Source organism: Platalea leucorodia (genome assembly GCF_965183815.1).
Source record: "Platalea leucorodia genome assembly, chromosome: 6".
NCBI lineage: Eukaryota > Metazoa > Chordata > Aves > Pelecaniformes > Threskiornithidae > Platalea > Platalea leucorodia.
In genome coordinates, this window is record NC_138828.1 from 27,068,918 (window position 1) to 27,089,036 (window position 20,119).

At 44.2% G+C, this 20,119-nt stretch overlaps 1 protein-coding gene across 1 annotated transcript; it reads right to left on the minus strand.

Annotated features, from left to right (window-relative positions):
- Positions 1 to 1,238: 1,238 nt before the first annotated feature.
- LOC309592304 (transmembrane protease serine 11E-like) lies at positions 1,239 to 19,568 on the minus strand. The gene is made up of 11 exons (XM_082315542.1): positions 19,523 to 19,568; positions 18,187 to 18,297; positions 9,852 to 9,975; positions 8,581 to 8,696; positions 8,085 to 8,152; positions 6,331 to 6,494; positions 5,301 to 5,339; positions 3,388 to 3,568; positions 2,895 to 3,160; positions 1,831 to 1,973; positions 1,239 to 1,419 (listed from the first exon to the last, which is right to left on the minus strand). The coding sequence occupies exons 1-11, from the start codon at positions 19,556 to 19,558 to the stop codon at positions 1,258 to 1,260; spliced, it is 1,410 nt and encodes a 469-aa protein (XP_082171668.1). The 5' UTR covers positions 19,559 to 19,568; the 3' UTR covers positions 1,239 to 1,257.
- Positions 19,569 to 20,119: the final 551 nt, after the last annotated feature.

Here is a 20,119-nt window from a genome sequence, read left to right on the forward strand (position 1 = left end):
CATCCTCACCAGGAACAGGCATGTTCTGCTGCTGGGGTGTAGAAAGTGTTTGAGATTTACCTGGCAGATGGAAACATGGGCTCCTGAAAACATGAAGTCAGAGAGAATACGAATTTTGTGTGGTTGAGATCAAATGAGTTAGCTACGGTCTCACAATGAGATGCGGGCAATTCTTACTTCCTGACAGAAGATCTTTACGTAAGATTACTGGGTCAGTCAGAAGTTCTGCCCCGCTCTGAAGGAGACAGGTATTTCCACCATAATACAAAAGCTTTTTTTTTTTTTTAAAGGATGCAGCTGAAGATGCACATATTAAATCATAAAGACTTGAGAACAACATTCACAAGAATAAGCAGTTTGAGAGGGGTTTTCTTGGCCATGGTCATACTGAGATTGTTACAATGCTCCATCCTGCACAAAAAGTCAAGGACTTTTATTCAGAACAATACAATCTGAAAAGTTAAAAATGGAAATTAATTCAGCCAAATATTCTGATATGACAACAGACTGGTATGAATGTAAAGTGGTATTTGGTCTTAAGTCCAGCAATCACTCTCACGGCAAACGCTGTGGTAGGGACTGTTCATATGAAGCACTGAGCAGGCACACATACACTTCTTCAAAGGTGGACAGAAGCTGGTGTTTTCCACTGACTCCTTTTTCAGGACAACATAGCAAGGAAAAATTCTCTATTCAGCTAAGTGACAGTCCAACATCATATTAGGAACCAGGACTTCTAAGCAATCTTCATTAGAGTACACTTCCTGGAATGATGCAGGAAAAAGCTCAAGAAGAATTCAGAAGCGCAGCAGCCTTGGAGTCAGGGGCTAGATCGTAGCTGGTCTACAGACAGATGGGGTCTTGGGAGCACAGAGCAAACAGGCAGGCCACGTTTTAGTTATAACTTGTCTTGGATGCTGGTAAATGATTGTTTGGGCTCACTCATTTTGCCCCGGTATAGAAGTAGGGGCCAAGACATTTGGCCACAGAGAAAAAAGGGTCAGTATATTGCATATAGACAAAGGCAGCTGTCCCTTTGACAAAGTACTTCCTGAACAAACAGCTGTCATGTGGATCAAGTCCATTCCTGTCTGGTTGTAGGCCAAACCAATTTCAAGTCCTAGACTACTCCGAGCTTGCTGGCACTTGATACATGACTACAAGCTAAGCCAGCAGCTGCTTAGAGGGTAACCACAGAGCAGAACGTGTCAGAGAAATAGCCATACACAGCCCACAAAACTTAACCTGCTGCAGGTTTCAGATGCCCGTTTTGGAGTTGATCCAGTTTCGATAGTAAGTCACTCGCGTGTATACTCCTGGTTTATTTTGCTTGCCACATTCATCTCCCCAGCTCACTATTCCCACAAGATACCAGATTCCTCTGGAGTTCACATGCACCAGTGGCCCACCAGAGTCACCCTAAGGAGAAAAATGTCAACAGGCAGGAACAAAGTAAACAGTGTTCACCTTGCTAATGCAGCAAGCCTCAAATTATTCTGTTACAACAACTGACAGATATTTGTCTCTAGACCACAGCTATAATTCAACCTCCACACGGTTTACTGACAAGACAAACTACAGTCTGTGTCTAATTCAGTCTCTCCCACTCCACACCCTGACATCTGTATTCTCACATGTGCATTATATATAAACCCCAAGCACAGAAGTGCAGACTTCAGCCTGTGAGCCATAAAGCTCTTCATTTACATCTGTCAAGATATTGAACCCCATAAACTTAATCAAAATTCCCCAAAGTATATTTTATTTCTAGGAAACATCACCTCCTACCCCACCTACTTCCTTTTTACTATTACCTATGAAGAGACTTACCTGGCAGGCATCCACCTGCCCCTCCAAGTATCCAGCACACAACATTCCAGGTGTTATCGCACCACTGTACACTTGTCTTCTATTACAAGTCGCAGTGCTTATAATTTTTACTTCTGCTTGTCGAAGCTGATTAACACTACGGCCTGGAAGGAGAAGTGGCATTAGAATTTGCAGACAGGGTAAGCAAGTTAAAACAGTCAAGGATTAGGAGCAGTCAGATTTTCCTACAGCTTTTCTGCCATTACAGGCAAGGAAGGGAGCTACCCAGACAATGCCTCAGGAAGAAGGAAGTTCCTTCCCCCCCCCCCCCCCCCCCCCCCCCCCCCGCCAAGTCCTTCAATTGTTTCCAAACATAACCCTTCTCCATCTTTCATCCTCACCAGATGCTCTTTAGCATAATGGGCAAAAGGATTTTTGTACATGTTTCAGCATTGAATTCAACTGTAGGCTACAAGATATGTCCTTGATATCATTAGAAAGACCCATTTGGTTAACTGCAACATAGCTTTGGACAATCACTACGCACCTCAAGGATCTACCATGAAACACAACCTATGTAGTTCGATGGTTCTCATAAGCAGATTTATAGTCCCATCATCTCTAACCTAATGGACATGGACTAATTTGAATGAAGCTCACTCAAGTCATTGGATGAACTGAAGCCTGATTTATGACCAAAGAGAGAATAACTGATGAAAACTGTCATGATACATCTATGACAAAGCTGAATGGTGAAAGAACTCATGTCAGAGCTAAACCCAGAGGGACTAGGCCAATGGGAATGAAGAACAGAATGTATTCAACCAGCACAATGCATGCAGCAACAAAAAAAAATACTGCTCTTACTCCTGTAAGGTTAACCTGTAGGGTCTTTCCCCCATATTCCAATCCACTGACTAAGCCAGAAAAAAAAGCAGCAAATTAAGTTTACAGGTGTATCATTAGCACATGCACTTATCAAACACCAAGTCTAAGGAACCCAAAATAAACAGAAACCCCATAAAATTAACAGCAGTCTTTCAGATACACATGTGACAGGGCACAGGAAGGCAAGAGACGCTCACCATCATTCTCCAAAGCTCCCCAACCTGTGACAAAACAGGTAGCGTTCTCTGGGAAAACATGAGATGCTTCAGGAAGACAGACACTGTGCACATCACTCGTGAATTCAATAGCAGAGGCAAGTTCCACAACAGCCACATCATATTCATGATCAAAGATTAAGTCACTGTATCCTTCATGAACGATAATTCTTCGGACAAATTTTTTCTGTTTTGGAGGTCTCAGCAGAATTCCAAAGCTGGCAGTCCACCTCCGAGGATCTCTTACTCTGCAAGATATTTGAGGTTATGTCACAGCCACACAAAACAAGATCCCCAAAGGAGCTTAGCTCTCCATTTAAGCATCAAAATGCACTGTGGCCAGGTTTGCCTAACAGGACAGAGAAGAGCCACACTTTATTATCTTTCAGCAGATACAGATGTTAGTGGGCCACAAAAGGCCAGAGCACCCAAGAATCCTAAGGCCTGTAGGATCAGAAAGGTGCTGATGACTTACCCTCTAAAGCAGTGGGCTGCAGTCACTAGCCACGTATTACTGATCACTGATGCACCGCAGCGATGGGTCCCATCAAGCTGAATACTAGCCTGCCACGGCCATTCCCCATCCCGCGCACGCTGCCCGCCAACTATTCTCTCCACTCCTGCGAAGGAGAATGTCTGTCTTCGTATTCCACAGCCTGTCAAAGGAAAGGCAGCTCTGCTTTAGCTGATTGAGGGCAATTAGGGTGTTGCTTTGGGAAAGGACCACATGGCTGCAGGCACAGGCGTAACAGAGCATGGATGTCAAGAGACAGCCTTCACCTAAATTAGTGCCTCCAACAGCAGGGAAACCAAGTGTCATGGTTACAAGCATCTCAGGACAGATGCAGGGTAAACAAAAGTTTGGTAGAAGAGTCACTACTTTTTCATTAAGCCAGTTTTCAGACACACAAGCCCATACATTCTCCCATGGGAACTGAAGGCTGTATATCTGAGACACTGTTTATTCTCCCAAGTTGTAACTGTTTTCCTAGTTAAAAAAAAAATATTGCCTCTACAAACCTTGCTTTGTTTGATATTTGACCAGAGCTGTACAGAGGGAAAGGCAACATACATAGCCATTAGTGTGTCTGTACATACAGCTACACACACAGATTATTAGGCACAAAAGACATGCACCGATAATCAACCTAAGCATTTACAGTCACAGATCTTTCATAATAACAGCATGTAAGTTTCTTCTAAAGACTAATCCTCTTACTACTGTATGAAAAAAAAAAGAACATCCTTAGTTTGCTTTTGTTTTTTTTTAAAAATACTTAAAAATTGAGTATAAAAATACTGAGGAACCCCCACATAAACAACAACCACACCAGGGCAGCTCTAAGCTTTTAACACACATATCACCACCAAAATATGCACAAGACAGACACTGCATATCACTTGTGAACTCAGTGGAGGCAATCTTCCCATTATTTGTAACATCCCACCTGTACAGCAAAGGCAAGACCAACATAGTCAATACAGCTTTAAGTGCCACAGAATTGCTGAAGACTAGTTTGCAAAAAAACCCACAAAACCAAAATAAAAAACCCACCCACAAACTAAGCAAAGAAAGGATTTTGTCAGGTCACCTCCAGGTCAGCCTTGACAACAGCAACAAAAAAAACACCCCCAGCATCTTCTTCCTCCAACAGTTTACTTATAGCCACTGTGCCAACAGCACAGTCATGTATTACTCAGCTGAAATAAGTTAGATCCAAACCAATTAATTCTCAGAGTCCATTTAGAGATGGAAAGCTAATGTGCAAAGGCTCCAAGACCATGCAGGGGACTGATGTAGTCCCCTGGGAGAGGGCTTACACCGTCTCCCTGTTTCCAGAGGAGCATTAAGACCTCACAGGGGAGCACAGAACAGGAGAGGGACTGAGAACGTGCCCCTCTCTAGGGCTGTGCCACTGCCTTGCTCTCACTGTGGACAGCTCTTCTCCCTCTCCCACCCTCTGGCCTTGCCCTGTATATTGCAAGGTTTAGGCCAAATGTGACAGGCAGCTATTGCCAAACCTTTCTGCAGGGAGGAGGGGGCAGGAGGGAAAGTTTTTTTGGAAGGATTCCGGCAAGAATCTTAGTCCACAGCAACTGCAGTCCTTGTGCAAAGCTCACTAACAGGAGCTCATCTACATGCCCCTGCTTCCCATAACCAACATTAAAGCAAGTGCTTCCCACCACCAAGTCAGAATGTCTGATTCTGCAAACAGTACAGAGCCAGCCTGACTGCAAGAAAATGAGTTGGCTCATGCACTGTCTACTGCTTTAGTATCTTTAACAAGTTATTTTTTCAACTTGCATCTCAAAAGCATAAGAATCTTGTAAAAACAGAACCTATAGCACCATGCCCCTGGACCTTTTCTATAACGCATTTGTACTTACAGTTGTTTAAGAGGTTATCTCCCTTTTCCTTATTCAACTCTGAAATGAAAAGCAACCACCACAGTGAGTATATCTCATACAGCTACGTGATCTAGCACAGAATCCCTCCCTGTACCCAGCAAACAAATTAAATGGCTTGCATTGCTGCATGGAATGACAGGACAGTAAAAGGAGTAATTTGCTCTGTTGGAGAAGTTCAATTAAGCCTCTGTTCCTCACTGAAAGTGTAAGGCCAGAGGATACATCTTTCTTGCCTTAGCTCAAAGCTAACAAAAGCAGCAGATGACTGCAAACAGGTCCAAGTAACATCTACATATGGTGGCAGCTGTGCACAATATAAATGCCTACATGCATTTGTTCAGGTTCAGTATGGCAAGGTGGTCAAAACAATCTTCACAGATCCTCAGTGTTGGGATTGACTGGAGCTAAACTGTAACGTTACTGACTTTTCCTACAAAAAACCCTCTGCCAGATTCTGATGGTAGCCAGCAACAGATTCATGGGAGAGGATTACTGCCCAGGGAACCTCAGGGTTTTGTTATGAATGCTTGCTACAGCAATCTGTCAAATAAGCAAAGGAAATGGCAGGGGGTGGAGAAGGGAACCGTCTCAGCCTTACATTTTTTTAATAGCTTGAGGACTCTGCATTTCAGTACCTGGGGATACAGGTTCTTGTCCAGTTCACTACAGGCCTCAACAAGGTAATCTGCGAACATGTGGTCACAAAGTTGGGCCTTTTTCTGATGAACAGGGGGGAGCTATCTCATTCAACAGAGCTAGGTCACACAGAGAGAGCATCTGATGCACAGAGGAGAGCTCACACCCAAATCAGTGCCAGTATGCCTTAGCGCTTTTCATGCTACTTCTTCCAAGTTCCTGCACTGTCAGCCGTAACACACAATTTTGAGGAGGCAAAAGAAGAAAACAAGAATAGCCCATATTTGCATACTGAAGTGAAACTCATTACACTACGAACATTAAAGTATGAGGAACAAATTCCAAGCTAAAAACACAAACCTAAGGCACTTGCCTGTGAGTCTGAGGGTAGACTGGTCAACATTCAAGAACGTGGAACTTGTTTGTAGCATTCTGCGTAACACACGGTTGACGTGACCCCAGCTTGCTGCCTCACTGTCAGCCGAGGCAAATTTAAATACCAGAACAACAGATGCAAGCACTCCACCAGGATCTGGGCTGCAAACCAACAAAAACAAAGTGGTGTCATTCTCTCTTTGCTCACTAATCCTCTTTGTTCTGCTTTGCACCATCTGCCTTCTTTATATAAGAACAGGTCTGGTCTGCACAGATGTATAGAACAAATAGCATAGCTGTGCTTAAGTAAAAGGAAGATGATGACACATCAACAGGCAGCAAAATGCTTGGTTCTCGCTATAACAATTATCAGAGGGAATTTTCTGGGAACTGTTATAAGCAGTACAGCTGAGAAGGAGAGGAGGGATCACTCCCTTCAGCCTCCACACAGCTCATAGTCAGTAGGACACAGATGGCAGTAGGAACAATACAGCAAGTTGAAACCCTTCAACGGATACCCAACAGGCCATTCCTAACAGCCATTCAAAAGACCCAGTTTAGAGCCACAGAAGTTAAAAAGGTCTTTTGGCATTTCTTTCCATTTAAGTCACTTGTCCATTTATTGGCCAGTTAGTTCCACTGTATCTAGAGGCAAAAATCTCAATAGTTTGAGTTATCTGAGCAAGGCATGATCGCTTACTGTCAGTAAAAAATATTGGGTCCAATATTTTAGACTAACAGTCTGAAGGAAAACCAACTGAAGCCTAGAAGGAAAGACAGCAGAGACATAGCTAAGCTGGTCCAGTGCCTACTTGCACAAGGTAGCTGTAGTGAAAACAAGCTTGGAAGAGATACACTGCTTCATCAACCTAAAAGGTGTGAAGAGGTTGCCTGAAGTCTACCTCCCAAGTACTGTAATTTCAGTTGATATGCAGTATGGGAGAGTTGTGGAAGAAACCAGCAGCAGAAAACAATGTAGAACAGTTTAAGGAAATGACTCATTCCATCTAGAGACAGTTAAAGGCAAGAAAGCCCAGAAGTGTTGTGAAGGACATTTGTGGGAAGCCTGGAAATGCTTTGCTGTCTAGGGAAAAATATTCCACAGCAGAATTAAGCCTTATAGAAATACAACTCCAAACCAAAGTAATGTGAAGTAGAGGGAAGTGATGGCTCTTATCGCTGAGAGTGATACTTAATTACTGCAGAGAAAGGAAAGACTTAAAAGCCTTCACACAGGACCTTTATACCTGTATGTCCCACTTGCCTCCTTCCCTCAACTCTGTATCCAGGTATCTCACAGTGGAATCATTTATTCCTTCAGACCTTTTCAGAGAGGGAGGACAATAGTCACCTCCTGCTGTATACCACACAGAGGGTAAACACCAGCCTGAGCTTCCACCAGAAGCATTAAGTGGAATAAAGAGCTGACACTGCATCTCTCAAGCCCTTAACTAGTAGTGAAGACTGGGATCACCTAATAATTCAGTTACTGCATCACAGCCACAAACAACTGGTGTTCAGGTAATCAATCTGCAGAAGTATAAGGCCAAATTTCTCTTCCCTGCCAACCTCTGAAGGTAACTGAGCCCTCAGTGTTACAAGCACCAAAGGACAGTGACAACCAGCCAAGACTTACTCATCCTGCTGGTGTCATCCAAGCATAAACAACCAAGCACACTCCATATGGTCAAGGGGTAGGAAGAAAGGATATTTATCACATCCCTGCTTATTCCTGACCTTCACATTACTTACCTTAGACTGACAACATGGGACCTGATGTACCTTTTACGTAGATAGGACCCCTTGAATACTGAAGATATCTGTTAAAGGAAAAGAGTGTGTTAAAATACACCTGTAATATATAAGTGCTCTCAAGATATAACAGTCTTGTGAGCCTCCAAAACACAAGAAAATGCTTTCAGATCTCCACCTCTACACCAAAGCTACCCCTTTTTCCATCAGAGGATGCAGAACCAAAATAAACAGCTGAGCTGGCCAATTTTGCTGTCCCTTCTGCTCTGTGGGTGCCTGTTCCACCACAGGGCTGCTGGAACAGACAGCACCTGTGCTTACCATCTGCTTGCACACAGTCAGCAATGCATCTTTAACCCACTACAGCAAGGTTTGAAAGGTAAGGCCAGCCACATAAGGATGAGGCACAATCACCTCCGACTCTTTATTTCTAATCACACAGTCGCAGGTCTCTTCACCATAGGTCGAGCAGAAACAGAGAAATAGCTTAGCTTACCATGGTTTCAATCTCTTGGCTCAGGTGCCTGAACTCTTCTGTGGTTTGCCTTTCATACTGAGGGTCATACTTGACACTGGTGACTAGGAAAGATGCATTGTAATACCGGTCCTGATCTACAAAGGAGAAGAAGAGGAAAGGTGGCTGATCTCCTTCAGTACAATTCGAACATGCACAGCACCTCACAGGATGTGGAACAAGTAAGGCTCCCAGGCTCTGGCTGTGACCCTATCAGCTGTGGAATGACAGCTTTAGCAGCACTTTGGGAAAAGGGGGCTCTGGACCATCTTGTTGCTCCATGGACCAGCTAGGGGCTCATTTCTACTTTAAGGACCATCCCAAGTAGCTCTAAGTTACACCCACTACAACATTTCTCTGGGGACCGTCTTCTCATCAGCCTGAGGTGAGCACAGCGCAAGACACACCAGCCCACATATGTCCCTTCTGACTCAGTAGACACATTCACTCCTCCCTAGCTGCGCTCTGGCATGTCCCTGCCCCTCTGAGAGGCAGGTGGCCCAGAGCTGTTTGCATCCAGTCAGCAGTCAGGTTAAGTTTAAAATCTGGCTCTCAGGTGAATGGCAGAGAGGGGTCCCATAATGGAGAGTTAGCAAAAAGCAAAGCTAAGCTGTATCTCTGCCACTGCGCTGTCTAGTGTCCTAATGCAAGCCATGGCCTTGTCGACTCTTGGTGAGCTGTGACAGCAACACAATTAGTTCCATCCCAGCAGGAAGGCATTTCAAAACGCCTCACACTGGTATCTCTGGGAATGGAATGGCTTGGCTTCATTCATCTGCTACCCAAACTAGGCCCTTGGCAACCAGGACTGACTCCTGGGCTCCAAAAAGCCTAGACCTCTGCCTTCTCTTTCTGGAATATCCTCAGCTAGAGGTGCCAGGTTCAGTTTCTGCAAAAACCCTGTTCACGACTAAGCTTACTATGCATAGCCTGAGTACTAGCACACCCCTGGCTTACACAGAAGACTGCTAGCCTTTGGTTAACCATGGATGGTTAACATGGAGGTACCAGGGCAAGACAAGAAACAAAAAGAGGGACAAAACTTAAATCCCTGCTTCAAGTAAATGATATTTTAAGTATTCTTGCAGGTTTTCTAATTAATTCACATCTTGCATAGGGTCTAGTAAGTTTCCTCATGCAGATTCTATACCGGGGCAAACTGTATACCTAAATCATCAGGCAAGACCACAGTAGCAAGTGAAACACAACAGATTCCTGAAGACTTGTGACAACAAAAAGAGTGGTGCACTTACCATGGCACAAAAAAAATGTAATCAAGCCAATGATGAGGGCTAAGCCTATTATCACTGACACAACGATGACTGCTATCTTCCATGACTCTATATGCTTCCTTGCTCTGTCCATCTGGATCACTATCTGTATTGAAGAAAACAACATGGAGAAATTCAACTCTATTACAAAGACAATAGCACATCCTGAGCCAAATCTTATCTAGCACAGCTTAGCTCAGCTGACAAACCTCACAGAATGAGGTAGGTTGGGAAGGATCTCTGGACCCTGCAGGTCTGACCTTCTGCTCAAACCAGGTCTCCCTACAGCAGGTTGCTCCAGGCTTTGTCCAGTCAATATCTCCAAGGACAGAGATCCCCCAGTCTCTCAGAAGTCCTGGTCCAGTCTCTGACCACCCTCATAGCAAAAGCTTTTTCTTTATATTTAGTCAGAATTTCCTGTGTTCTAACTTGCCCCTGTTGCCTCACATGCACCCCTGAAAAAGCCTAGAGTCATGCAGGTATTGCTAGCAGAGACAATTTCCCATCAAGAAACATTACAGAGATTTCAAGTGCAGCTGACTGCCCACACAGGTGCTTGAACTGAACATAAATGTAATAATTCATGACTGATGAAATAACTTCTGCATCAAGGATACTCTAGGCTACCAGAGATCATAGAATCATAGAATGTCCTGAGTTGGAAGGGACCCACAAGGATCATCAAGTCCAACTCCTGACCCTGCATAGGACAACCCCAAAACTCACACCATATGTCTGAGGGCATTGTTCAAATGCTTCTTGAATATTGTCAGGCTTGGCACCATGAATACCTCCCTGAGGAGCCTGTTCCCAGTGCTCCGCCACCCTCTGGGTGAAGAACCTTTTCCTAATATCCAGCCTAAACCTCCCCTGGCATATCCTCCTGCCATTCCCTCGGGTTCTGTCATTGGTCCCCAGGGATGCCACATGGCAGAGATGCCATATAACATACAGCTCTGAGTTATTTTTAGTTCATATGAGTAGTAACATTTATTGATTGGTTTGAGTTTTATTGCACCAAAACCACACATACATTGTAAGAGACAGCATCCTGTCTCCTGCCAGACAGTCTGTCAGAGGGGAGAGAAATAGCTATTCATGTGCAAAGATGATATGCAACATGATCCAGACTTAGTGACTTGCTGAAAGCCGACAGCAGATCTGTAAAAAGGTTGGGAACTTGACTCACACATGGACAAAGGCACATAAGCCCTTCTCCTCCACTTATGTCCTCTTGTGCAGCATTAAGCAAAAGAACACTAGGAAAACTGCATTTTTGTGCATGTCCTCAGTGGCTTTGTTGTAGGATGATGCAAAGCCTTAAGCACAACTATTTCAGATCCCCAGTAATTCTACAGCACACTATGTAGTAATTGTTGTCATGCCACACTGAGTCTCTAAGTCATGGTCATCATTAGTACAGGGTATCAGAAAAACACGTGGGATAATCTCTCAAAGGTGCCTGGAGTGACAAATGGCAGCAGCCAGCTCTGGGGAGGAGGGACTCAACCGACTAGTCACCATGCCGTTTTACACCCACTGATCTATGTTTGTATTGCTGTGGACCAGACATACTAAATGCTGTTCTCCCCTTTTGGGGCCTATGGCACAGCCATTTCTGAGCAACATCTGAGAAAACAGGGGCAGAAAGCACAGAAAGGTAGGCAGGGAGAGTAAGTCTTCACAGGTTTTCTGGCTACAAGGTGGCAAAGAAGAAGCCACAGTGAAAGCAGAGTAGGATAACAGCAGAAGCTCCATCTTAGGAAATGAACTGAGGGGGCAGAGGAGCAGTGAAGGGGAGGGTATGATGCACAAATCGAAGACAGGAAAAGACAGGGAAGTGGTGGGAGAGCAGAATGGGGCTATATACTCTGCCCCGAGGACAAGAGAGCTGAGCAAAGCTGCAAGGAAGAGATGGTAAGCAAGGCAAAACAGAAAAAAAAAAAAAAGATAGAGCCACAGAGGAAGCAGCTGAGAGGTCTGCACATAGTGATGGTGTGCTCAGCAAGTGACAGGGAAGTTGGAAGCAACTCAGAGTTTAATCTCCTCACATAAAAGCTTGTTTTTGGCTAGTGAGAGTGCTGGCAGGTATCCCAGGCCATTGCTTAAGAAGGGAAGCAGGCAAGTTTTTACCCATTCAAACAGGTGGCTTACTGGAAAGAAAAAGTTAAATAGGGTAGCGTCAGCCAGCACAACTGCAGGTGGTCACAAGCAGCAGCTTAGTGTTATCAAAACAGACAGGACAGGTGACCAAGATCAAGCCTTCTGCTTCAGTCACATGCTACCAAGAGGCCTAGTACCTCCTCTTCTGCTGTGCCTGCTTTATTGGGGCCAAGTTACATTGTGGCAATGCACAGTCCAAGTTTCCCCAAATCTAGCTGTCTCCCCACCAGACTGGCTCAGTCCCCTGATGGCAAGCCTCTGCAAAACAGACTGTAGAGCAGTTGACACGAGTCTGAAAGCCCAGGCTGGCCAAGATTATTTTCTTTGTAAACAGCAAGTTGCAGTAAGCACATAATATACACACACTAGAACTCAACTGGTTCCACGGAAGCCCTGACTTCTTGCCATCTAGATCTTCACTGTATATGCTATCCATCACCCCTGAGGGTTTAACAGATGCAGAGATTCAGATAAAAACCTAAGACCAGTGGGACTGTCCTGCCTGAGTTTCTTTAACATGCTGCAGCCTCCCACAGAGCATTCCCATCCTCATCTCGCAGCTTGTGGTCTTTCACAGCCGCAGCTCATGGAATTGCAGCATACCTCATGGGCAGCCAATTACTGCCCTTGAGGGCAAGCCCCTTGGCTAATCAGAACAGCCCACTATGACAATATGCCTCTGCCCCTCCTTAGCTAGCCACCTCTCATGTTTTAAAAATTCTGCATTAGCATCTAACTTTGCTGTCCTCACTGAAGAGCTTTTGCTCTCCAGCTGGAGCCCCTGCCATCAGTCTCGATCAGACTGGTTCCCTGTGCTTCAGCTGTCCCCACCCCAGTGTGCTCCCACCTGAACGGCAAGCAGAGCAACATCCCTCCGTTGCTCTTGACACAGAGAACACATGGCACAGCCCTGACGGAGTATGGCTGACTCTGCAGATACTGAGGCAAGAGTACTCTTGTTTCATAATCACCAGCTTTCTTGAACTGTATGCAGACAGATTTCCTTAAGACATGGCCTTATGCCTGAGCTACAAAAGCTTAAGACTCACACTTGAGAAACAAGCATCTCACTGCCTGTGGGACTCGTGCTCTGACAGGCAGCACCGTCCTCCATTTCAATCTGTCCCCTTCCTTTTCGTGCAAGTACCAGCTACATTGACAAACGCTGGCGGCACAGACCTGCTTCTCCTCCAACATTTCAGAACTGCTTGCTCTCCACAGGTCACACAGACTCGCAAGAGGAAACACCTTAGGAACTGCTGTAGTGCTGGGGGAAATGGAAACATGGGAGATGAGGAATAAAAACCTCCTCCACTTCTCATACTGATTTCACTGTTTTTTAATAACAATTTTTTAATAAAACAGTTTAAAGAAAGCACTTCCATATATTTCTACATTCATATAGGTAATTAATTTGTATATACGATATACAAATTAAAGTGGAAATACCTCTTCAAACCCAAAACAGTTTCCTCCCTTTAGCAGGATGCTCTCAACTTCCATCTTGCTAAGATAAGTACCAGAACGGGGGGGGGGGGGGGGAAATCTCTTGTGCAATGGAAGCACCAAGTCCCATCACCTCCCACAGGGTACAATTGCCAGCATGTATCCTTCAACTGTGATGTCTGTGTGCAGGATCCAACTCAGCAGCCCCCACCGCCTTTTTTTTTTTTTTGTCTATTTTATCAGTGGACATGCTAGTCACCAGTTGTACCTAAGGGCTGGGAAAGAAAAACCTCTCCTGTTTTTAGCTTTTTAGAAAATACCTAATCTTTTGCCACCCATTTCAGGAATCAGCATGAATGTAGGGAACAGATGGTCTTGTTCAGCCCAAAATCAGCTATCCTTCACTCTTTGAAGAACAGCTTGAGTGCAGGCAACACCAAACGTGTACTGCTTGTATTAGAGCAGCATATATTTCCAGCAGTGCCCAGGAATTCTAGCCTTTGACACCGTCATGCTAGGGTCTGTATTCACAAAACACTCATAACTAGGTCTGGTTTTGAGCCTGCCTCTGCTGAGACCTACTAGGACGTTTAGGGAAAGACGGTTCTTGTTCAGGTTATGTCCACTCAATGCATTCAGTCATTAATCAGACACGTTACACCTCTGACTAGCTCATTCGCCCCCCTAGCCTTTTTGCTATTATGCCATGGAGGGCAGGATTGTCACACTCTACCAGAATAACCACTTGACAGGGATTCCTGGGCCTGGGACATCCATTCAGGATGTCCAGTTAGATAGTTCAGCGGCAGGTAGATTCCTCTGTTTAAGAATCAGACTTCTGCATGGGCTTCTCTGCACTCTAGTAGCCAAGAAAACTCTGCTCCACCAAGCCAACACACACTAGCCAAAGAAACACTGATCCAGTGCAGTGCCGATGAATGCAGAGGCAGCAATGATCTCATCACCTTCAACCATAGATGCATCCTTCCTTTCTTCTTGTGGCAAAGAGGCACTGCTTAATAGATAGGTGTTCTCTTCAGGAGACCCCCAATACCACAGCTGTCTGTGTAGATGCCTTCCAGAGTCAGGTGTTCTGTACAGCCTCACATTTCTTGTTTCCTTATACCACGCACTTTGATTTTTTTTTTTTTTACTGCCCAAACTCCAGTAAGCTGCAAATTAACTCTCGGAGGGCAGACAGGGGAATTCAGGTAACACCAACACATTCATCCTCCAGCAAGGATGAGGATAACTTTCACTCCTCAAGAGCAAACCTTAACAAGAGATCAGAAGCCAGACTCCACCGGGACACCTCAAAGGCTGCGTCCTCTCTGCTCCAAAAACCACGTCCTCACGGTCTGTGTCCAGCAGTGAATTAGCAAGAAGCTTCAAACCCAAGATCTTTTAGTTCAGTACAAAACTGCTTATCTCGGCAATACTACAGATGAACATTAGACATCCTCCAGCAATCCCTGTTCTCATTTAGAACACACTTCATTCCTAAGGAGCCCAAGACAATCCACGGAGACAGCAGCATCTGACAATTTCATATCAGTTCATTTGGGTCTGGAAATGCAAACTATTAAGTCTCTAGTTTACATACCTTGGCTCTGAGCCAAAGAACGTGTTTTGATCACTAAAAAGTTATTCCATACTGAAAAAATTTAATCCGAATGAACTATTTTGGAAATAGCTACATTTGTGTAGAATTAAGTTATTTTAAACACAGTAAAGTTGTGTTTAGAGAGAGATATATTAAATCAAGCCTGGACAAAGGATATTTTAATAAGTGTGATACAGCAAGAAATAAAGCTACATTAATAGTTATTGGCATATTAGGAAGAAGAGTTGTACTGAAATTTTACACAGCTAAAATTGTCTGGTCTTCCTTGTGAAACCAAGGAGAAAACAGATTGGATTTCTGATCAACCCCAAACGAATCGTTTACCTTCCAATTTGGAACATTTACCCAAAAGCAAAAGACAAGCACAATACACAGGCGACAAGCTGTTTTTCCCCTCTCATCCTGTACCAAACTCCCTGAAAGGTTACTAATGTTCATTCACAATGCAAGTGATGAACGTTCAGCTCCCACCTCTGCCTGACAGGATTTGATTCACTATATTGAGCTTATCCATCTTTTCCGGTTGACCTACTGTGCGTTATCAAAAGCCACAGTAAGAACAATACCAGAAAACTGATCAGAAAAATGTCTGTTGGACAAGAAAAGGAAGTGTAACTTTATCATCTGTGTCCTAAGAGAAGGCCCTAATCACTGAGCTGATAGATAAGCAGGGAACAGCTACCCTGTTCTGTGTTACAGATCTGCCCTTGACATTTTTTGACTTCTTAAGCTAAGCCCTCATAGCAGCCCAACCTATATTTGCTTTTTCATGAATCTAAACCATGTTTTCTGGTACCAGCTGTTTACTGAATGTGTTTTGCCATGCTCTGCACAGAAGACAACATGCAACCTCTTCTTTCTGATCTGCTGCTGTCTTCCTATAATAAATTTATTATATATTTTTTTATTATTATTATACCCCTGCTCACTGATATCCCAATACTCTCAGAAGAGCCAGTGGCAGAACTTGGGTGGCACACCTGCTGATTGAGGGTCTCTCCACATTTATAGCCACAACCAGTTTTTCCAGTCAAAGATGGATTCAGGCTCATCCCTACAATCACTCTTCCTAGAAACAGGACCTTTCACAAGACAACTGAACAGACTAATCTGCTGGCCTGGTGACTGCAATCTGAAAATCCAGACTAGGTCCCTGAAGTCATCTACCTTGGCAAGGTGGTTGGGAATGGCAGCTACTGAAATGCACCTGGCTTAGTTCAGAAGTCCTGTAGCAAAAGCACAGGGCCACAAAGCAAGATGTGCTAATTCCACTCCCACCTTTGCCACAAGCAATAACACCAACCTAAAGCTTCTCCTCCACTCTTGTGACATACTCAGGACACATACTTCTAAGAGAATGGGACAACCACCTCTACTACTTTGGGCATTGAAACAGAAGCAGCCAGTGCCTGCCTAAGACCCTTCTTTGGATGAGGTCAGTTACCTACCACCTCAATCACTCAATGTTTGATATTTCCCAAAGCAATTCTGATACAACGCAAGACTTCCAAACATTGAAGGGGTACACTGAAGAGATGTGCTGAGAGAAACAAAATGTGTGTGTTCTTCTATGCGTCACAGTGAATCAGCTTGATCTCCCCACACCCTCGAACATACCACAAAAACAGTAGGTGCTGCATGCCACCCCTCTGCAGTCAGATAAAGCATCACTAATGTATTTGCCACTTACTAATTGAGCTCCTCCCCTTAACCATCTAATTCTACCAAGATCTTGCTGCTTCCCAGGAGCGCGCTTCAGCTGGGCACAGACAACAGCTCCAAATACTGTTCTTGTCATTTGAATCAAGATTCAAGGGCAGCATTCAGTCTTTGGGATGTGTTAACTCAGAGCTTATCAGTAACTATATCCATGATGCCAAAATGCTGCTCATACAGGCTTCCCTGATTATTTTATCACCTTTGCAATCAGCGCAAAGGGTTTGTTGTTCCTTACTCTCTCATCCATTTTGCATACAGCTTTTTGCAGCTTATGAGCTCTTTAATTGTTGGGATAGAGCTAGCCTCCCATGCTAGTACAGTCTGTGGGACATAACTGTAACACCAACAACTGAAATATCCTTGATCAATAACACGTCTTTCTACAGTTGAGTGCCACAGCCAACATCTTGACAAAGACTCCCATGTTCCAAAATAAGCTTTAGTAGAACTAGGAGGGCTACTCACTATATAAGGACTTTACAGTCTGCGTGAACATGTGAGAGGCCATCCCAGCGTAAAGGAAATATCAAGTACATGGCAACTGATTGCAATCAGTTTAGGATAAGGTTCTGCAACTTCTACATCATCTTTACCTCTCAGGCTCCCACTTCCAGCTGTGTTGGTCATGGACAAGTATCTTATTCTGTTAGTTCGGCAGTCCCAGAGTACAGCAGTAGATATCTGCTTTTCAGCCTTTGAAAATAGCTCTGCCTGCCTCCCTTCGTCCTGCTTTGACTGCTTGATATCTACTCCAGAAGCAAGACACCAAATAAGCAGTTACAGTCTTTGTGGTGTTTCAGTTTGATTTTCATTCCAAGGTAGGGTGGATGAAATGGTCTGGTGTCAGATTTCGTGTGTTTCCAAGCTGATTCTGCACAGAGTAACACTTCACTGACTGCATACAAAGCCCATGAAAATAAACAAGAGCACAAGAAGCTACTTTTACCTACTTTACTCCACTCACCCTCTTGTACCACACTATTAGCTCAGCGGTTGTGACTGCAACACATTCTAACCGCACTAGTACAAATGGCAGATCAGAGTCAGGGCACAGCGCGATGACTCTCACCTGCTCCCCTGCCACAACCTTCAGTGGCCATGGGCCACCTTGATTTGTCACCATACCATGCCGTAGAGGAGCTGGGGAAGTCTCGGAAAACAAATGCATTTTGGGTGAGGAGAAAGGATGAAATATCAGAAGGATTACTGATGCATGGAAGGCAGCTCAAACCAGAAGTAAGCTCAGAGGTAGTGCCATTCTCCCCACGCCCTCGGTCAAAGCTCAAAGTGCCCTAACAATCTACGCATGATATAGCCATTCTGCCCAAACCACCAAGGAGCAAGTCGGAAGGCTGCGGCACTCACCTCTGGGTACCACCGAGAGGTCAGCAAGAAGCTCTTCTGTCTGGGAGATGCACTGTTCCGAGTGCCACAACACACTGTGCAGCATCTCAGCGTAGACTTGAGCTTTATCGCCTGAATTAGGAAAGAAAGGAGTCATAGGCAAGTCAGAACAAACAAGTCCAGCAAGTCTTAGTGACAGAGGCTTACCCAGGAGCATGATTCCTCCCCTAAAACAATAACAATACACTTCTTTCATCACACCTTTCATCCAGGAATCCTGAAGCCTTTTCAGAGCATTACTACACCCTGCAACACCCCAAATCAGAAGAGCCATGAAAATTTTGCAAGGACGCAGAGTTTATTTCCTTCTTTGGTATAATTAAAAACAAATCAGAAAAATTATGGGCAGGACCAACACAGAAAATTCAACTTTGTCATTCTTCTTTAACTCCTTAGACATTAATTTTAATTGTGGCCAGCTAGCCACACACACACATTCTGTCCTGGAAAAATTCTTGTAGGTCATAAACATTTGTGATATAAATATTTGCAGGTTGTCTAGATAAGCATTTCTACTTGTGCTAGTTACAGAAAGTTAACTGGCAAGTCAATTAACACAAGCACAAACTCTTAATCTAAAGTAGCATTTCTCATTCTTTTCTTGGGAAAATTTTTTTCAATTTAAAGTTTTGTCAGTTCCACCAAACTTACTAGAAGATATATATGCCCATATAGCCTTACACACATATTTGTTTCAGAAGGCAAATAAAGAAGACAACATCACAACAAGATAAGCGTGGCACATTTTTTTTTGCTTTGCTGCAATAAAGTTTCTAGTATCTAGGGACTCCTTTCCTCCACCTTAATGACCTTCATTTCACCCCTCTACAGCTCAGGGATCACCAGTTTAGTAACACACCGATGCAAATACATGGCTGGAGCTCTTCCTTCCATCTTATATCAAGTCCATAGACAGGTAACAGGAAGACTGCCTTTCTGGGAAGGCCAGCTTCTTTTGAATGAAACATCAGCTAAAGATATGCCTCAGCTTCTCATAATTTGGATTCAGTCAATGTCTCAGCATAATTTGTTACAAAACACAATGAATACAGTTGCTAATGACGCACTGTCCTGGTTTCATCTGGGATAGAGTTAATTTTCTTCCTAGTAGCTGGTATAGTGCTGTGTTTGGGATTTAATGTAATTGCTTCTCAATACTTCAACTGGAAGCTGCATTGCCATCCCACACAGGAACACTTCTATTGAGTCAGTCCAGATGTGCAAAAGAAATGCAGTCAGAAGCCTAGCTAGAGGGTGACAATTTCCAAAGGCCAAGTATCAAGTGTCATATGATTACCTGACCCGTGTGTAGGTGGTACAAAGACATATTCATTCCAGGCAGCCCACGATCCTCAGAGATAGAGCCCTTTCTTGTGACTTGATCATGGCATAGGTGGAGGAACGCATGACACAGAGGCTTCATGGCAATCTCTGAACAGCCTCACACCTGTAGGCAAAAAAACCTATTGCTGCTTAAGGAAAGATGTTAAACTGAGGAGGCTTTTTAGGGTACTGAAAAGCTCTTCCAGCTTCTTCCTGCCTTTTGTGGCAGGAAGGCACCAAACTGATTAAGGATGTAATAATCCTGGTCAATGGTCCCCTCTCTGCACAAGGTATCTGTGAACCTTCTTGTACTGACAATACTTCCTTGGAGCAGAAACCCCAGCTGAGAAAAAGGGACAGGCAATAACCATCAGTGGCTCAGTTACCAGGCACCTAACAGGTTTGGCTCCTGATTCCAGAGACAGTGCCTGCTGGTGCCACACCGAAACTTCAGAAAAAAGTCTGGACAAGTTCAGAAACACTGAGAAGGCAGCAGGGGTTGCGGTCCACCTGGGTACTATATAAAGGAAAGAAGAGAGATTCCGGAGGCAGAACATAGGATGCCAAAGAC